Source organism: Ylistrum balloti, unplaced genomic scaffold, assembly GCF_031769215.1.
Source record: "Ylistrum balloti isolate Yb309-2 unplaced genomic scaffold, AGI_CSIRO_Ybal_v1 Utg371652, whole genome shotgun sequence".
Classification (NCBI taxonomy): domain Eukaryota; kingdom Metazoa; phylum Mollusca; class Bivalvia; order Pectinida; family Pectinidae; genus Ylistrum; species Ylistrum balloti.
Window position 1 is genome coordinate 36,155 of NW_026782840.1, and position 18,913 is coordinate 55,067.

The following is an 18,913-nucleotide window of genomic DNA, read 5'->3' on the forward strand; positions in this document are numbered from 1 at the left end:
TCACTTTTTGCAAATTTCACTGAATGTAATTTGTTTTCCTCGAAGCAATAGTCATAACAATTTTATTTTGGCTGTGTATAACGTTCGAAATATCAAGATCAAGTTGAATGTTTCGTTTATATTCAGAATTACTATTATCAATATTGTAACAGTCTTAATGGTCTGTCAGCACATAAAAGGTCATTAGGGTCATAAACAGTGAAACACATCGCGATCCAATAGGGAAAAAATACGTCAAACAAACTAAAACGTAAAAGACAAATGCTAAAAAACACAAAAGATTAAAATGGTAAGTCATAGTTTGTAATATGGACCAACATCTTTCAGATAACCTAGAATTTTATCAATCTCAGCCGTTTTGAAAAGGATCTTAATACTTGTTACATAAAGATAAAAAAAATTCTGAGTAGATAGACGGTCAATGCAGTACAATAAAATGTTTAACGGTGAATGGCTCATCACATCCTATGCACCGAGGATTATCTTTCAACATATATTATTGTGTAAGGTATGTATGGCCCATCCGAAGACGTGAAAGAACAACGTCTTCTCGGTGGTTGTCTCTATAGAATAAAGACAATTTACCGATGATAGGTTTTCATGCGTTTTATTATTGGTATATTAATTCCATCCTCCTGCCACTGAGCTGTTAAAATTGTTTGATAAATGGTTTAAAATTTGTAAAATGGAGTTTAAAAACAAAAGGTGGTAGCGATAACGCTTCCTTTGCGGCACGATCTGCTTTTTCATTGCCTGGTATTCCCATGTGCCCCGGAATCCAACAAAAGCAATACGAAAGTTCATTATTAGTATTTATGTATTACAAATGAAAATATTTTCGATATTTCTGAACTGCTTTATTATCTTAACAAAAAATTAAAACTTTCCGATCAGAAGGTATTCATTTTTTAGATAATAGAGCAGTACTAGCATGTTGATCAGCTAAATTTATAATTTGATCAGGCCAACTAAAACAATTGGAATCTTGGACTTTGTTGTCAGTAAATATCGGCGATATTGCTCTTGGTTGGTGCGATAAAATCATATACTGACACCATCAAAATTCTATAATTGTATAGTATGCAACAACTACATCTGAACGACAAGATGAACAAAATAGGCCATCAGTCCTTTTCGGTATGAAAAAAAATCAATCTAGTTTTGTAATCATACTACTTTATATGACTGTTGTTTATGGCGACACAACAATATGCCGCAGCTGTCTTTAGATAGGAACTTGCTGCAGTCAGTATTTGATTAAACCTTCCAGGTTTCCATAATTTTACATAATATCGAGTGATATGCTACTTATCTACAATTAAAATGACATCAAAATATTAAAACTAAATATTTATCATCAGTTTCAATGTTTCAGTTTGAGTTTATGTAATTATATTATTTATCATAATTATAACAGTGTCGTGGAAGATAGGCTATCACTCCTGGGACTCCTTTTCATGTCAGAATAATTGATATAACGTGATTATACTGTACATACGTAAATTACGTAGATAACATATTTGCTATCATGGTGATATCATTACTACTATAATTAGAATACGTTTGATACAGGGAAATATAATGTACATAAGAAATGTTACCGAATTGTATATTAAAATAGAATTGATTATAATTACATACATACAAAAAATCATCTTGGTCCTGCTGGAAAATGCCTGTTCCCGTTTTAAAGTGCTTTTGTAAAATACTCTTAAATCGACAGCGTTTAAATTATCAAAATAAAGAATGTACATCTAATAGATTAACAATGTATTTTCATAATCTTTAAATAATACATGATATGACGAGAAGGGCTCAGAATATTGCATTTTAATCAAGGCAAAGGTGTGATAACATTTTTCAATACCAATAAACATACAGTAGATAGTTCTCTCGTCCTTTGTGTGCTCGTCGGTTATTCTAAAGACCTAAAAAGTTTAAACCTTGGAGGTAACGTGGAAAATAAAAAGGCCCAAATAAATGTTAAAACCCAAATTAGGAGATCCATTTATCCCAAAATTCAATAAATTTCATAGTTTCATTAAAAACATAAAGCCCAAACAAAAAAGCCCAACAGCAGTGTCTACTATCAACAAAGCTCGAAGATTGTTCGTAAAAACACAAAAAGCAAATTCAACGTTTGTTTAATACAAATTTATAATGGGTATATTAAATGAAAAAAGTGAATGAAACTGCAACAAACACATGCATATGTACAAATATCACGATGATAAATTTCTATTATATCAAGAAATACTATACCTTATGATTATGATATTTCAACCCTTACTGGTATGTAGCACTATTGTGTTAATACAATCCAGAATAGTTTCGAGTGAGGATAAAATCATACTTACTATGAATGTAAATTCACTAACAGTGTTTCAAATATTACACATTTATTTGAAAGGTTTCACATCGATATACATCTAGCCTTTTATGTAGTTTCGTATAGATGTGGAACGTCTTTATCTCCAGGTCCAAGTTTTTCATAACTGCCTTCATCAGGCGATATTTTCGTGGTGATTTGTTTGCTCGCCATTGCACCTATTACTTCGTACTGTCCGTCTGAAACCAAAAGCGGATGGAAGGTACGTTTATTGGCTAGGAATTTCAATAGTTTAATATATATTTGAGTATCAGAAGCTACTTACTCTTGCGGATCACCTGGTCTTATTCCCCTTGTACGTGTTTGGATTATGATTATGTTGACATGCTGGTATTATCGTGTTGGTTTGTTATGTATAACATGGATGAGGTTTGATAGAAATATTTGGCAAAACAATACAAGATTTACCCATTTCTGTAAGTCAATTAATTAACGGTCTGAGTATAAGTTGTTGGTAGATGAACCGATCGGAAGATATAGATGAAAGGAATGTGTCGTATCGACTTTCCCTCCATGCCACATAATGGTAATGTGCTTGTTAAAAAAATTGTCACCTGAATCTCCTGGCAGCTCCTGTCCGATACTCGACATGGATATGTTAGCCGTAGTGGCAGATCTGGTGGTGTCCGTATTGGTCCTTGAATGAAGTCGCCTTGCCAATACGATGATCACAATGACCAGCACAATAACGACCACTCCCAATCCGACTCCTATTCCGACTGCCGCGACATTGAAGTCATCCTCCACACCCGGTATATAAACAACTACAATAACAGACCATATATCAACAAATGTCTAACAAATCTTTAATTATATATTCGCACTTTTGTTGAATTTTAAAATGATTCTAACAAATAACATTGATTGTAAATGCCATATCCTTTATACATAACATTTTTACATCATATTTTGATTATCGAAATAATGTTAATTCCTGTAGGTTTACATTTTTATCGCCAAGGTACCTTTGATGTCACATTTATCACCAGTAAGTCCATTTTCACACGGAGACAAACAAGTCCCGGTGTCCTTGTCGCAATTTTCATCCTGACAGTAGCCACACATGTCTAAACATGCGTGGCCATAGAAGCCGGAATTGCATTCTTTAAGAAAAAATGAAAATGTAACTATCATAACAGGTAGAGATTAAAACCGAAATCAGCTATTGGATATGTTTTATCACTATTGTGGTAACGCACTCGTCTTTCACCAATGCGTCTGCGGTTCAATAGTCACAGATTTAATATATCTCTTCAATTAAAACAAATGTGCTGGTGTCGTTGTATGATATTGATGTTTTTATAGTTTCATATCACAAGTTTAGGTCATGGAAATTTCCATCTACAATGAATTCTGTCGTGTGTTTGAGAGCATCATACACATCAGCATGCAGAGATTAGAGAAAATTCAGTATTGGATGTCAGGACGTTAGAACAGTAAATAGTAGGAATGTAATTGATATATAGACCATTAATAAAACGTACGTTTTGTGTCTAATTGAGACGTCGGTATTAAATTAAAATCAATGTAAAATGTGGTTTTGTTTTCTAGTAGAATCTGCCTGAATGCTAACTACCTTGATTTGATATTTGTTTTGGTAGATTTCAAACATATTTGATTACAAGAAGTGAATTGTACTCTTGTTTCATACCTTCACATTGTCCGTAAGACTGGATGCAGATGTTATCTTTACATTGTTGAGGGCAGCGGGAGTTGCATGTATTTCCAAAAAACCCTTGTTTACACCCTGAACGTTCACAGAAATTCAGTTGTTTCAGATTGATTGGAAATTACAAGGCTTTATATTTTTTCATACATATCAGATATCCAAGGTTTGGTAAATGTTTCGGCCGATATATTTTTATCAATGTGTGATCGATTTTCAGTTCATCGACAAGAACTTAAAAGGAAAGAACACATAAACTGGAATAATTTCTTAAATTTGGCCATGATGTTTGAAATAAAAGCATTCCATTGAAAAACTGAAACATCAATACATAGGAAGCAATATTAACCTATACAAACGCCATTTGCTTGGACACATAGGTTGTCATTACAGTTAGATGGACATGTCTGGTCACATGTACTGCCAAAATACCCCGAAGCACATCCTGAAAATAGTACAAAAAAATCAACTCATATCTTCATTCAACAATGAGTTTCATATTGGATATCAATTGAATATGCTAAATTTGAATGAGTCTCCTTAGATAAATGTTAGTCTTACACGAAAAAAACATAAACATAAACCCGTAATGTGCGGTATCATACACGCCATCAAAATTTCCCGACCCGTCACCAATATCATTAACTTGTAGGTAAACGTTGCTATTCTTTTTTATGCATGTATTGTAACAATGTAATAATGTCTGCAGACAAGAATAACGTCCTTGGGTGCTTTATCTACAGGCACAAAAAAAAAAAAAAAAAACAAAAACAAAAACAAAAACAAAATGAAATAAAAATCACGAACATTGTACAACAAAAATCAGTTCTTGAGTAAACCCGTACCTGTACACCAACCACTGATCTGGATACATGATTTCTTCCCACAAGTTGACGGACAAATCCGATCACACTTAACACCGTGATAACCAGGTTCACATTCTGAAAGTTTTGAAGTTAATAACTCATTTAAATAATGTACCATATCCAGGCTTAGGTAAATACTCACAGATTTGATATATATCTTTAATTAAACCAAATGTGCTGGTGTCGATGTATGGTATTGATGTTTTTATAGTTTCATATCACAAACGGAATTTGAACTTATGTGATATTTACGTTTAATTACATTGTATGGAATAAGAAAAGCATTCTGATGACATAACGTTGAATCGCCGTACATAATCTACCACTGACTTGATTGAAACTAGACAATTAAACTCTTTTAAGTTAGGTCATGTAAATTTCCATCTACAATGAATTTTGTTGTGTGCTTGAGAGCATCATATACATCAGCATGCAGAGATTAGAGAAAATTAAATATTGGATGTCAGGATGTTAGAATAGTAAAAAGTAAGAATGTGATTGTTGGATATATAAACCATTTATTAATGAAACGTACGTTTTATGTCTAATTGAGACGTCGGTAGTAAATCAAAATCAATGTAAAATGTGGTTTTGTTTTCTAGTAGAATCTGCCTGATTGCAAACTACCTTTATTGGATATTTGGTTTGCTTGATTTCAAACATATTTGATTACAAGAAGTAAATAGTACGCTTGTTTCATACCTTCACATTGTCCGCTAGACTGGATGCAGGTGTTATCTTTGCATTGTAGAGAGCAGCGGGAGTTGCATTTGTTTCCAAAAAACCCTTGTTTACACCCTGAACGTTCATAGAAATACACTTGTTTCAGACTAAGTGGAAATAACAAGGCTTTATATTTTTTTCATACATATTGCATATCAGATATCCAAAGCTTGGTAAATGTTTCTGCCGGTATATTTTTATCAATGTGATATCAATTTTCAGTTCATCGGAAAGAAAACACATTAACTGGAATAATTTCCTAAATTTGGCCATTATGTTTGAAATAAACGCATTAAGTAGCATTATTAACCTATACAAACGCCGTTTGCTTGGACACATAAGTTGACATTACAGTTAGATGGACATGTCTGTTCACATGTACTGCCAAAATATCCCAAAGCACATCCTGAAAATAGTACAAAAATGAGGTACAGAAAATCAACTCATATCTTCGTTCGACTTTAAGTTTAATATTGGATATCAATTGAATATGCATAAATTTGAATTAGTCTTCTTGGATAAATGGTAGCCTTACATGCTATTCGTGTCAGCAGGAAATTTCTAAAAAAAAAACCCCGTAATGTGCGGTATCATACACGCCATCAAAATCACCCGACCCGTCACCAATACCATTAACTTGAAGGTAAACGTTGCTATTCTTTTTTATGCATGTAATGTAACAATGTAATAATGTCTGCAGACGTGGAACACGTCATTGGATGCTTTATCTACAGGTACATTAACAAATCATTTGAATATAAATGAGAATCAACCTTATGATAGGATCACTTGTCAGAAATCCGATATTTCCACAGGGAAGCACTAGAAGCGGGTATGAGGTACTGTCTGTGACCGTATAAAATTATTTATACCGTCTACTTATATCGCTGAAATGGAAGCTTTTGTTCTGATTGGGGAGGTTATTGCCTTTTGGTGATCCTCCTGTCTCAGAGTAGAAAAGAGGTGACCTTGCCGATGTACCACAACATGTAGGGTTCTAATGACCTTTGATAATTTAACAAAGATGAACAGTCGATACTTCATTTATTGCTTTCAAAAATGTATACTTACAGGGGATCATAATTGATCATGGTTATTTTTTATGTACTACAGCAAATATAAACCTTTCGCTCAACGATTCACATAATTGTACAAGAGACTAATGGTCTCATAGGTCTCTGGCAACTTGTTTACTTCTCAATGTTGTAGTCCCTATGCTAACACTGAGCTTGACTTTAAAACGTTTAAAAGTTGTTAGTGTCTCGATGACAAAAATGTTTAACGAGGGCAAATTGATAAGTTTTTGTCTCGATTAATAATAAGATCAAATAAATTGTGAACTAAAGGTATTTTGAGTACTCACGTTTAGTCTTAAGGAGTTGGTTCGACAATCAAACAGGTTCGGCAACCATGTTGACTTCGAGATATAAAAGCATCCAGAAATATATTGCATGCTTCAGGATTATTTTCATAACTATTGCTATATTTAAAGTCATATTGACATTAAAATGAGTTATCTTTTAGCAATTAAACGGAGACCATTATATGCACGCTTCCGGTCAGAGTAGGATTATAATACTCTTCAATGTATATGTCATATACGTAGCTTACGGATATTCCGCAAATGGGAATTGTAATACACGATAATCTGCCCAGTTCCACGTGGCTGATCTACTAGGCAATCAACCCGATCGCTCGGTGTTCTCCACATGCAGTGTTTGAGCCTATACGGAGCCTGAATAGCTTGTTACGTTACAAATGACATCTTGGCGATATTAGCAAGCAGTAATGATAAGATACAGTAGCAGCACAAGCACTTTTTAAATACTTTAAAAGTTCGCCATTTTAATAACAGAACTCAATTAAATCAAATTGGTAATGAAATTCTAGTATAATACTGAGTTTCGAAATTGATGGAAAATTATGACGACATTAGTTTCATAAGGAAATGGTGCTAAATATGTTTCACGTGCTGCACACTTGAAAATTAAAAGGGTAGCGGAGATATCGGTGCCGGAATTAGTCTCATTACTCAACACCAGGATATGAATATTGATGAAGAAAAGTCACGTGATACGTTCAGACGCGGTCAGAGCCAAAACAGAATGGAGGAAGAGGTGAGTAGTACGTCCATGTGACATCGCTTGTAAAAAGAATTTACCGATAAATGCAATCAATACTCTATATATCCTGTATGGAAATCATCTAACGTATATATTGATCACATCTTTCAATGCTTAAATATGACACAAAAACGTGCAGATAATGAGAAAAGATATGATTAATTACAAAGAGGCCCTCAAATGGGGCAGCGATACGGTAACGAACATATAGAACATCGCGAAATGGATCTATCTAAAGCGAAAATTCGATGATAAGAGTATTTATGAATATGATTTTAGAGTGATACTACACGAGAGAACCAAACAGAAAGCGATACAGTGTATGAACCAGCTATCTTCCTTCTTTTCGCTTCAAAGTCCATCATAACACGTTTTCTTCCCCGCTTCCCTCGCACGCTTTCTGCCGTGTTGGAAGACGGCAGATTTATTTACAGTTTTTTGCGCATGCGTCAGAGGGCAGGACTTCCTGCATAATTATGAATTAGCACTTTCGAATCTTTATTTTTTAAAAACTATTTATTTACTTTAGATTGGTAGCGATTTACTTTAAAATTGTATTACAGGATTAGCGAGAACTTTTCTATAATAGAAAATCATGATTTTTTTAAAATATAAAATAGTATCGGTCGAGGAGTGGGTCTTGTCTTGTCTTTAATTTGTGTTTAGGCAAAGTCATGCACTATATCAGTAATTAAGCAATTTTGTTACATGTTTTTGATAATGCATTGTTGTATTTATCTTGATATTTGGCAAATGAAAAAGGAAATATCTACAATGAGGAGAGATTATCTACTTTCTAACCACAGACAAAACCTCGAGCTGAAACAGCCCCTTACGTGGGGATTTTTCTGGTCTACCTTAGCACTTTGAAAAGACCATTTCTATTCCATCTATTTGAACCTTTCGATTTCAATATTTTTTGTCGTCAACTGCAACGACAAGACATTAACACAACTTCTGGCCAACACACAGTAAATTATCTCCATACCAATGCATAGTCCATCGTTCTGCAGACAGGTATTATTCATACAGTGCTCAGAGCAATTCATAGTACATTGCATCCCATAGTAGCCATTTGTACACACTGCAACGAAAAGTTGTGATAGTGCTTCGTTATCAATATTTATACAGTGTTTAGAAGAAAGAGTTGGAATTGTTCATATTAAGGCAGAATTTAAATCATTGCTTTGGAATGAATTACAGTCATGACAGCCAAACTGATGTTAACATTTTGACGATTTCACAAATCACAAAAATAAACCGAGCGGTTTTGATTTGTTTGTTTAATTTTCCAGTAATTTCTCATCACATCTACATCAATTTGATTCATTATGTGCGTGCATTACATACCATGAAAATGCTTATGTTTCATACCTTTTACATAACATTTCATAGCTTTATGGAATAAAATGCAGTTGTATTTCATACATTAACATCTGAAAGATTAACACTTGATAATGTTATTGCATCACATTTAGAAACAGCAATAAACAATATGAGGTCACTTATAACTTGTTGAACGCATACCTTAAGTGTCAAGTGACTGAAAACTTACAATTACACATTCCAGATGTCTTGCTACAAACGGGATCCAAACAATTACTGGGGCAGGCAACGCAATATGGCCCAAAATAGCGATCTTCACAATCTGATTTAACAACCAGTCAACATATATGTTATTAAAGCTTTATGTAAACTGTCATTCTACATGTGTACCTCAAACATATTAACAATTACAACATCCTAGAAAAATGCATATTGCAATATTTGCTGTATAATATCTGTTTCGTCGGAACATAGAACGCTTTCTATTTTATTGACGCGGCGTGGGCGAAGGGTAATGACATCAATGAGTGAAAGGTACAACACGCATCGATATCGTAATGTTCGTGCCAAATCGGTGATTAATTATATTTGTACTTTGTTGACTTCTGAAAATGATGACAGTCCGAAATAATAAATAATTTACTAAGTAGCGTTTGGTGTAGCCTTTGCGAGGTAGGTTTAGACATTTGTCATTTTGATGTTCAAAGTATTAAAAAATATGTATTTGTTTTAGATGCTTGAGTGTGGGCGCATTCTGGATCTAGTATACATATATGTTTTAGAAACCCAGAACATATCAAGTGCCGTCTAATATCTGTCATTTTAGGAACACTAACCAAAAACAGTAGAACTTTAACATTGAAACCCTTACCTCTTCATTGTAGGAATGTGTATCTGATTCCATTACGAATCAAAATGTTAAAAAAGGTAATAGGAGAATGTATGTCACGAGTCTTGGAATGTATTTTTTGAACTCATTTACTGGACATTGGGGTTCAAAATGAAGACAAGGGGAAGGACACAATAAAATCCCGATCATGGGTTGTACTCTTCGTAAACATCTCTATCGATTTAATCATTGTTATTTTCTGTTGATAGAAAATACTTTGGCTTTTTGTTATAACTACTCAAACAACAATATTTGTTCATTTTATGGTTTATGTAACTGTAAGATACGTTGTAAATTTTCACCTTCTCTGTAAGGGTGGCCTCTTTCATTCATTTTCATTGTTGTGTATCGTTTCTTGTCGTAGTGTGCAGATACATAAAAAATGCTTTATCACTTAATCAGTTAACTTATACGGATCTTCGATCTGAATGATAAGGGCCAAAACAATATCGGATTCTGCTGCATTAGATTCAATTATTAAGAAATCATTGTGTGACGATATTATTCAGATTAATCTTGATTAAATTTCATTATGGGTCTAACGTTTATACACGTTTTTTCTACATTAAAGATATGAAAACATATACTATTTAACATCACGTAAAAGAAGGCCCACGTGTTGGTAAAAAAAATGGAAATGGCGATGGGGATTTATTTTGCCAAAGAGTGGATATTTGTTTGTCTGGGGTTGCACATCCTTGCGACAATCAATGTCAAAAGAATATTGAGACATCGACGGAAAAGACAGAGAAAAAAAGAAAGAAACTAAAGTAAAATTCTTAATGCTGCTATAAAGAGGGCCAATTAAGTTTTATCTTATCTATGTCCTCTTAGAAGAATACAAGGATGAATGTATTAAAATATGTCGCTTAAAATCTGCAATTTAGAAACATGTTTATTGCTTCTCCGACCCTGCACTGATAATTTGTACTATTGTACTTCGAGGATTATATCGATTACAAAAATGTACGAAAATAAATCAAAATATATCGGGAAATAAGCAACTTTCAAATGATGTTTAAATTCTCCGTCACAATCTTGAAAATGTCGACGGAGTATTGAGTCTTTAGCTTAATTGTTGGCATTCAGGGATACTGAAAAATGGAAAATGTAATAAAGGAAACGTTGGCATTGTCTACGCTTATCATTCAATAACAGCTTATCTTATTCTCCTAACAAATGTAAAAGCGCTTGCGTGAAAATCATTTGTCCACATATTACTTCCCGCTTTACAAACTGAATTCCTTTTACAAGTTTATTACCTTCACGTTTTGTTTTAAGATCCCGTATATTTTTCCTGTAACTGACATTAATTATTGATATCCCAAGGCTTGGGATGATCTACGTACCTCTGCATGTTCCATTTCCCTGATTGCATACGTTACCCTTACAGTGATCAGAACATCGTTGGTCACATTTCCTGCCATGGTAACCATCAACACAATCTGTGTAAAGATATAAAACATTTTTACAAATCATAACACAAATAAAAGACATGTTGCTGATGACAATGGCAACAGGCTTGCTAAACAAGCAAGACAATTTGAACACGATAAAACATTAAATCTTTAGAAGGCGTCAATGAAGACTATTATCCACATTTCAATTCAATACGACTTGAATCCAAAAAGTGACGTAACAAGGTTACTTCATATCTGTTTTGTTTATATATAGTTAGGTAATATCACGCTAGGTTTTTGTGAAAAGTTCTTTCGTTTGTTTGGACTCAAACGTGCTTGATCTTTATATATTGGAGTATCGGATGATTTTAACACAAAACGTCCATATCTATATTAGCACCTTCATATAGAATCTAGGGAAAGGCAATGAGTTAAGTATGTTTTCATTGAGAGACGAATATCGTTTCTTACTGATGCAGATAACAAGTTATCTGCGGTTTTCCCATTTTAGAAATTGGTTTGTATTCTTTCATAAAACAGTCTTGTATCCATATAAAGTTTGTATATATAACTACTTATGATTTCGTCATACTTGAAGATATTTGAAATCTTCTTCAATGGAATGACATTATACGCTGTAATGACTACGTTCCAATCGACTTTGAATTTCCTTTACTACAAACGACGTACATTTACATCAACCTGATAAAATTGTGTTCAAATTTCAAACAAAATATTGAATTTATACGAAACGATTCACTAATTCGGTATCCCTCGGTAATTTCCGTTTTAACTAAGAGTTAGTCATATCCACTTATATTCCGAGTTTCAATGACATGTCATACAAAAATATTAAATGAAACATCATATCTTTTGTTAGGTATTTTTTTTTTGGAACAGCAAGCCTCACGTGTCCTCAAAAGTAAGTTAATAATTAAATAATGGAAATATCGATTTCTTTTTTTACTTGCTGCTTGCTGAATACTCATTACAATGGACGGGTTAGTAATTGACCCGTTCCTATCGAGGGTGTAATATTAGGACAAATTTTAGAACAAAATATTGTGATGCCTTACAAATCATATGAATATGAAATGAAGACGCAAAGCAAGGGATATGTTTTTTATTGAAAAGTAATGCTCATCCTCGTATATAAAGAAATCGATTTTGCATTTGATACAAATCTGTCGCTATATAGCGTTCTGTGTAAGATTAATTTGCCCAGAACGATAAATAAATCCTTGTACACAGGTATGAGTGTTACATATGGTAAACGGAAATATAAGGGGAAAAATGGTCACGAGACGATATGAACGAGTTCAACACCTAAGGCAATATAAAGAAGAAGAATGAAAGAATGTTCATGATTTCCTTCCTGGGGTTTAATTTAATGATCGGACGTAAAATCGCAACAATTCACGTATTCTCTCCCTATCAAGACCACTGCAGCCTAGTTATATCAGCAATAAATCCTAATGTTCAAACACATCAATGTAATATATAAGTTTAATATGTAATTACGAAGTTGGCAAGTGGACACTCTGCTCAGTCGTTTGTTTTATCCTTATAAATGAAAGATACATGACATCTAAAAATTTAATGATCGGACGTAAAATCGCAACAATTCACGTATTCTCTCCCTATCAAGACCACTGCAGCCTAGTTATATCAGCAATAAATCCTAATGTTCAAACACATCAATGTAATATATAAGTTTAATATGTAATTACGAAGTTGGCAAGTGGACACTCTGCTCAGTCGTTTGTTTTATCCTTATAAATGAAAGATACATGACATCTAAAAACCTACACTTAAGTAGAAATCATTAAATTGCAATGTCTTTTTCTAAATGAGAAAAATTGCAATATAAGACCTCTAATTTTAAAATGCCTAACTATAGGATTTAGTTTTTATTTATTTATTTATTTTTTGTTTTGTTTAGTTTTTGTCCTTGCTTTATTTTTGTTTTGTTGTTTCTGGTTTATCTAGTTCTTTTTGAATGTCCATGTACGTGGGATTACTTCTTCAAGTAGGTAGCGTATGAATAATAACCGGTTTCCTAATTATGTTGAGTCAGGTATGCGTTACATATGTCATTGCAAGGGGCAATCATAGATTATTGTTCAACGACGTTATGAATTGACATTCTTAACAATGCATAAATATAAAAATGTTATACGCCTAATTAGTCGACAGTGAAGCATATTTTCCAATGTGCTTGGTCCAACACAATGACATTTTACCGAATCTGCATACTTTGGGTAAATATTTTTCGGGTTGGGTCCATCACCGAGGAAATAAGCCGGACTGTTGACTGATATAATACACCTGTCAGTCTGGATGTATGTACAATGACGACAATAAAAAAAATAAATTTGCAACATGATACGTTTAAAACAACGGTAGCAAACATTAAACATTTTCATTGAACAATGCCTATACAAGTCGAAACTTTGCAAGGTATTTCAAATGTCAGTGGTCTTCACAACATAATTGGACAGGGAAATTCCGTAGGGTAAGATAACAGATAAGTTATTAATGGTAGCAGAGCTCAGGTTTGACAGAAATATAACAGAGGCTAAAAATACAGCACGTTGAATGCACGAAAGAGCATGTACATATTGCCAGGGCAATATGGCTATGCATTGAATAATAAACCGATATTCATGTGAACGATTGAAAGGCTAAGCTGTACACAGTTCCTTTTTGTAATATACAAAGCGAAGAACAGAACCTTCCCAAATTAGTATTGAAAATATATTTGACTACGATATGATTCCTTATGTAGATGTCCATTCTCGTAGCCGAATATCAGTTTGACACATTATTACCATAGACGTACCTTCACATTCTCCTGTATGTTGGTCACATACCCCATCCTTACAGTTGACAGGGCATGTGTTGTCACAGAAGCTTCCATAGTTCCCCTTCACACAAGCTGAATCAACGTATATTACAATGTAATAAGCATTTTCACTCACATTTCGAAACATAAAGATGTATAAGAAAGTTGTGTATTATATCAGGTATGTAGTTAAGGATTGTCGACTCTGATCATCAAATTCACGTCTTAATTGTAGAAAAGTGCCGCAACGTATAAGCATTACAAACACTGATTTGATGGTGTATAAATCCTTACGTGAGTAATACTCCTTCTTTTAAATAGAAATGAAGTTATTTTCTGAGTTACAGGTACATGTATTCAGACAATTTCAATCATAACAATAAAAGTAAAATGAATTCAATGTGCAATTAGAAATGACACAGTACTTACATGCGCAAACGCCGGTCTCCACATCGCATATTTTCCCGAAACAATTATCAAAACATCCTACACACAAAGCCTTGTTTTTGAAAAATCCTTCTGCGCAATCTAAAATTGATTTGACATTTTGTCAGGAGTAGCACACACCTATTTTAGTATTAAGATACGACTGTACATATCAGAGCCCCAGAGAATAGTTTAAAACGACGAAGTAAGCACTATCAATAGTTGTACAGGTACTTCAGGGGATTTTATACATGTTTACATAAACTTGTAATGAAACCAAACACTGTAAAACAAATTATTGTTGATGTCGAGGTAGTTATTATATGAATGACTGCATTTTGGTCTGACTTACCAAACGTTACATTATATTTGACACTCATGAATAAAGTGTCATATCTAAAATTCATCTTTTTCTATTTTCTATTTACAGTTTTTTCTTCAACGAAAAACTTCCTTTTCGAGCATAAGACTGCTACTCAGCACAATGTACGAAGGTGTTAAGATATTAAAATCCATATTCTAGAATTTCTGCTGTAAATATAGAGAAATATGAAGGAAAGATTTGTTGACATTATGAAAACATTAAACGTTACCTCTATCGCTTAAACAACATGGTTATCAATCAAGTGCTATACAACCCTGTTAATCTAAAGTAAAAGAAACAGTAAGCTCGTCCTTGTACCAAAATCTTGTATATAATTATTCACATTCCTTCTGCAAATACTTGAAATCTTAGCCCGCCTAGTATAAACATACTATGTATGTATTTTTATGATCAGGTACAGTGCAAACGCTCAACTGTCTTGAGTTATCAAATCAAAAGTTTAAATCAATCCACGAGAGGTGTCGAATTATTAACTTACATGTACATCGACCAGTGTTAGGGTGACAAAGGTTGTTAAAACAGGTTGTATCACAGTTGGAATCACAGCTGTTGTTACCAAATTTCCTCAGTGGACAACCTGAAAGTTATGTATGTAATACATCCTTAGGGGCACAGAAAGCAAAGTTGTAATAATATAATAATAATATTGTTATCAGTGTCTAAAATGGATTCAGATTATTCTGTCTGATTTGTTATTATATAAATATTTCAAAGAAAACGTCAGTGTATGTGAATTAAATGATTTCTAACGTTGTAAATATGAAGATCGATAGAGGCATGTTTATACCTGATATTTCCGGCGCATATTATCTCAGTTTGTGGCTTAAAAAGTACTTTACATGATAAAGCATGCATACAATGATTGATGGTTTTTAGACGTATAAAAATAACTCTGACTGAAGTAAAAAAACAGGAATATATACGTAATGATGTGTGCTCTTTTTTATTGTGTATCAAGTATTGATATTTCAATACAGTAATGTAGTGGTATATGATGAAAGGATAAAATCTTCGTATGCATGAACTAGTAAGCAATGATCACGGAAAATTAATCATTATTTTCATAGCTTGATTTCCTTGTTAACTTCAGGTCAAACGTTCAATTGCTTTTGAGTAGGACATATATAACATTGTACCCTGAACTGTTTGCTATATTTAGCCATAGAATACATATCATTATACAATAAAAGACCATTAAAGTGAAAACGTCGTAGTTAATCCATTTTCTCCGATTCTGTGATTTATCTGAAAGTACATCTTTGAACCAGTGGCGATCGCCTCGATATGGGTCGCCCGCATCTGTGACGTTACCAGTTCAAAGACAAAACATCCCAATAGAAATATGCAAGAAAACCTCCAAAGTTCTTCGAGCTTTTCAGCTACTAATGTGCTATATTCCGTTGACATTTACTTCTGTATGTTATATCAAAATAGAAAGGACTTTTTACAATTTGAATTATGGCATTACTTCCTTTCGAGTTGGCAAATAATGCAGTGTATATAGACCCACGTTTAAATAATGCTTAGTGTTTTTGCCTTTGTCCTTTTGAAAACGTTTTCCCTTCTTTTTAGCGTCATCTTTATACCAATTAAACGAATATTTTGATCGCAAACTTTACTGCTTTGAACGCTGCGTTCAATTTGGATACAATTTTGTTGGGAACTTGTGACTTTACAATCAATAGGGTCAAATTCAACGAGTTACGTTTATGCTGATTAGTAGTAGAAGGACAGGTCAAAGTCGTACACTTTACTCGTAAATATCTCAGTATTTGGCCGGCCTTAATGTTCAACCTTTCTCAATTATGGATCATCAGAAATAATACTATATCGATCTCTATTTTCACTCAGGGTAGTAAGTCTTCTTAATATAGTATATTGTTAACTAAGTGTCACGGAAACTACGACGTCCTAAACGAATTTAAGTTACCATTTTTTCTTCGTTCTTTTCAGACCATTGATGCAGATTTTTTATATGTGGCATATGAATTATACACTACGTTAAACATGTTTTTGTATACTGAAGTAAATATTGTGTTTTCTCGGAGGAAAGGCGTGCTTCTATCTAGTTTGTTTATTCATTTATTTCAAGTCATTGAATCAATATGTTTGTAAATTGTATATGACATTTGTATTTTTAATTATTTATAGGATACTTTAGTGTTCATGTGAATTCTCGGTGAAAAAAAAGAGTGTTTTCTCGGTGAAATTATTTCAAGTTGATCACTACGACAGAACTTCACAGTCTAGAGAGAACTAAACGTTTCGGCAACCCGGCTGACTGAAGCTGTTCATTATTTGTGTGTGTGTTTTATGACATTATTCCCGTCCATACTATATATGTATATATCAGTAAACGATATTTTCTTACTGAATGAGCTCACCATAAATTTCGACTTCACAGAGTTCGAGGATAGCTTTGTCAGAATACCAATCGAAACGTTTGTTTGGTCGTCGATCAACATAGATAGTCAGGTAGATTGTGTTGCCTGTACACGATTGAATAGATGGAGCAAGGTCCATCGATTGCCATGTAGATGTTGTATCTGTATGACAGTTGTCACCGTTTCTCCAATCTGTTGTATTTGATAGGTATATCTGAAAGCCACCAAATCGGCTTGATCGTTCTTTGGCTACATCATCTGTGCGAAATAAACAGTAAATCTTAAGCTTAATGGATATTGCTGCTTATGACAACACCGAAATTTTACTCGTTTCAATTGCAACATTGACATAATAAAAATGCGATCTATAAAAATTGCATTTGAATTATGTTGAAGGTAAATGCGATTAACATTGCTTGCATTATTGATAGTATCTACGCTACGTATCATTTTTATGCCCAATGTTCATACTCATGTGCAACATATAACATATTATAAAGATCGTATTGGTAAGATACATGTTCCGGAAAACACGCACTATTATCTAAGAATACTTAAACTAAACAGTACCCAGTAAGTATTATTACTATTGTTTACCAGGTGTACGATCTATCACCATAATCATACAACGGTGTAAGAAGCTCAATACCATAGTTATTATGTCACATAGAAACATACCCTCACACTACAAAAATGGTGTATTACCTTATTGCTACGGCATGTTTATTACGTTTAAGTGACATGAACTAGAAAAGGAAATGTTCATGTGCTTTGTTTCCTACTTACTTCTGTTGTATATTTTCACAAGTTCAATAACGACTGGACCACCAAGGTTAATCTGCCACCAAGCTTCCAACAGTGAAGGGTTTGCTTGTGTATGTATACAGCATTTATTTCCAAAGTTCTGATTAATACAGCCATCAACTGCCTTTTCACTTGTGAACGTCATGTCATGATTTGAGCTTTGGCTTGTTGTCTTGACGTTTGGATTACGACACACCCGAAATAAAAAAAAAAAAAAAAAAAACATGTAGCGACAGGCAGAGCGATTCACTGAAACAGCCCTCTCAATATTATTTCTATATACCACTTTCTCCTATCACTTCATACTATTTCTTTTTATATATATCTACCCTTTCCTGATCACTGAAAGGTCGAAAGGTCGCAATACTGGAAGTAAAACCCGTATGCTACAATGAACATGATAATGTTGTCATTCACAGGATGTGTTAATAACCAGTGTCAACCAATTTTGGTTTATCTGAGCGTGGTCTTTGACATCAATTTGTGATATTTTTGAAACTCATCCTAATCCCCTACTTTGTCAATGCATCCAACTATCATCCAACCTTAGTTCTCTTGACTATGAAAAAAGACGTTAAACATTTGGACAGACAGTATGGTGAACAAGGCAACAGGAGCCGAAAATTTTGGATCGGACATGTCATCCACCGATGAGAGGCTTCATTGATGATCTGACCGTAACAACAA

At 33.6% G+C, this 18,913-nt stretch overlaps 1 protein-coding gene across 1 annotated transcript; it reads right to left on the minus strand.

Moving 5' to 3' along the window:
* Positions 1-2,437: 2,437 nt before the first annotated feature.
* Positions 2,438-18,371, minus strand: LOC132563251 (multiple epidermal growth factor-like domains protein 10). The gene is made up of 12 exons (XM_060228004.1): positions 18,209-18,371; positions 17,423-17,680; positions 14,225-14,320; positions 11,332-11,427; positions 5,955-6,050; positions 5,624-5,719; positions 4,901-4,996; positions 4,405-4,500; positions 4,041-4,136; positions 3,355-3,492; positions 2,944-3,153; positions 2,438-2,568 (listed from the first exon to the last, which is right to left on the minus strand). The coding sequence occupies exons 1-12, from the start codon at positions 18,369-18,371 to the stop codon at positions 2,438-2,440; spliced, it is 1,572 nt and encodes a 523-aa protein (XP_060083987.1).
* Positions 18,372-18,913: the final 542 nt, after the last annotated feature.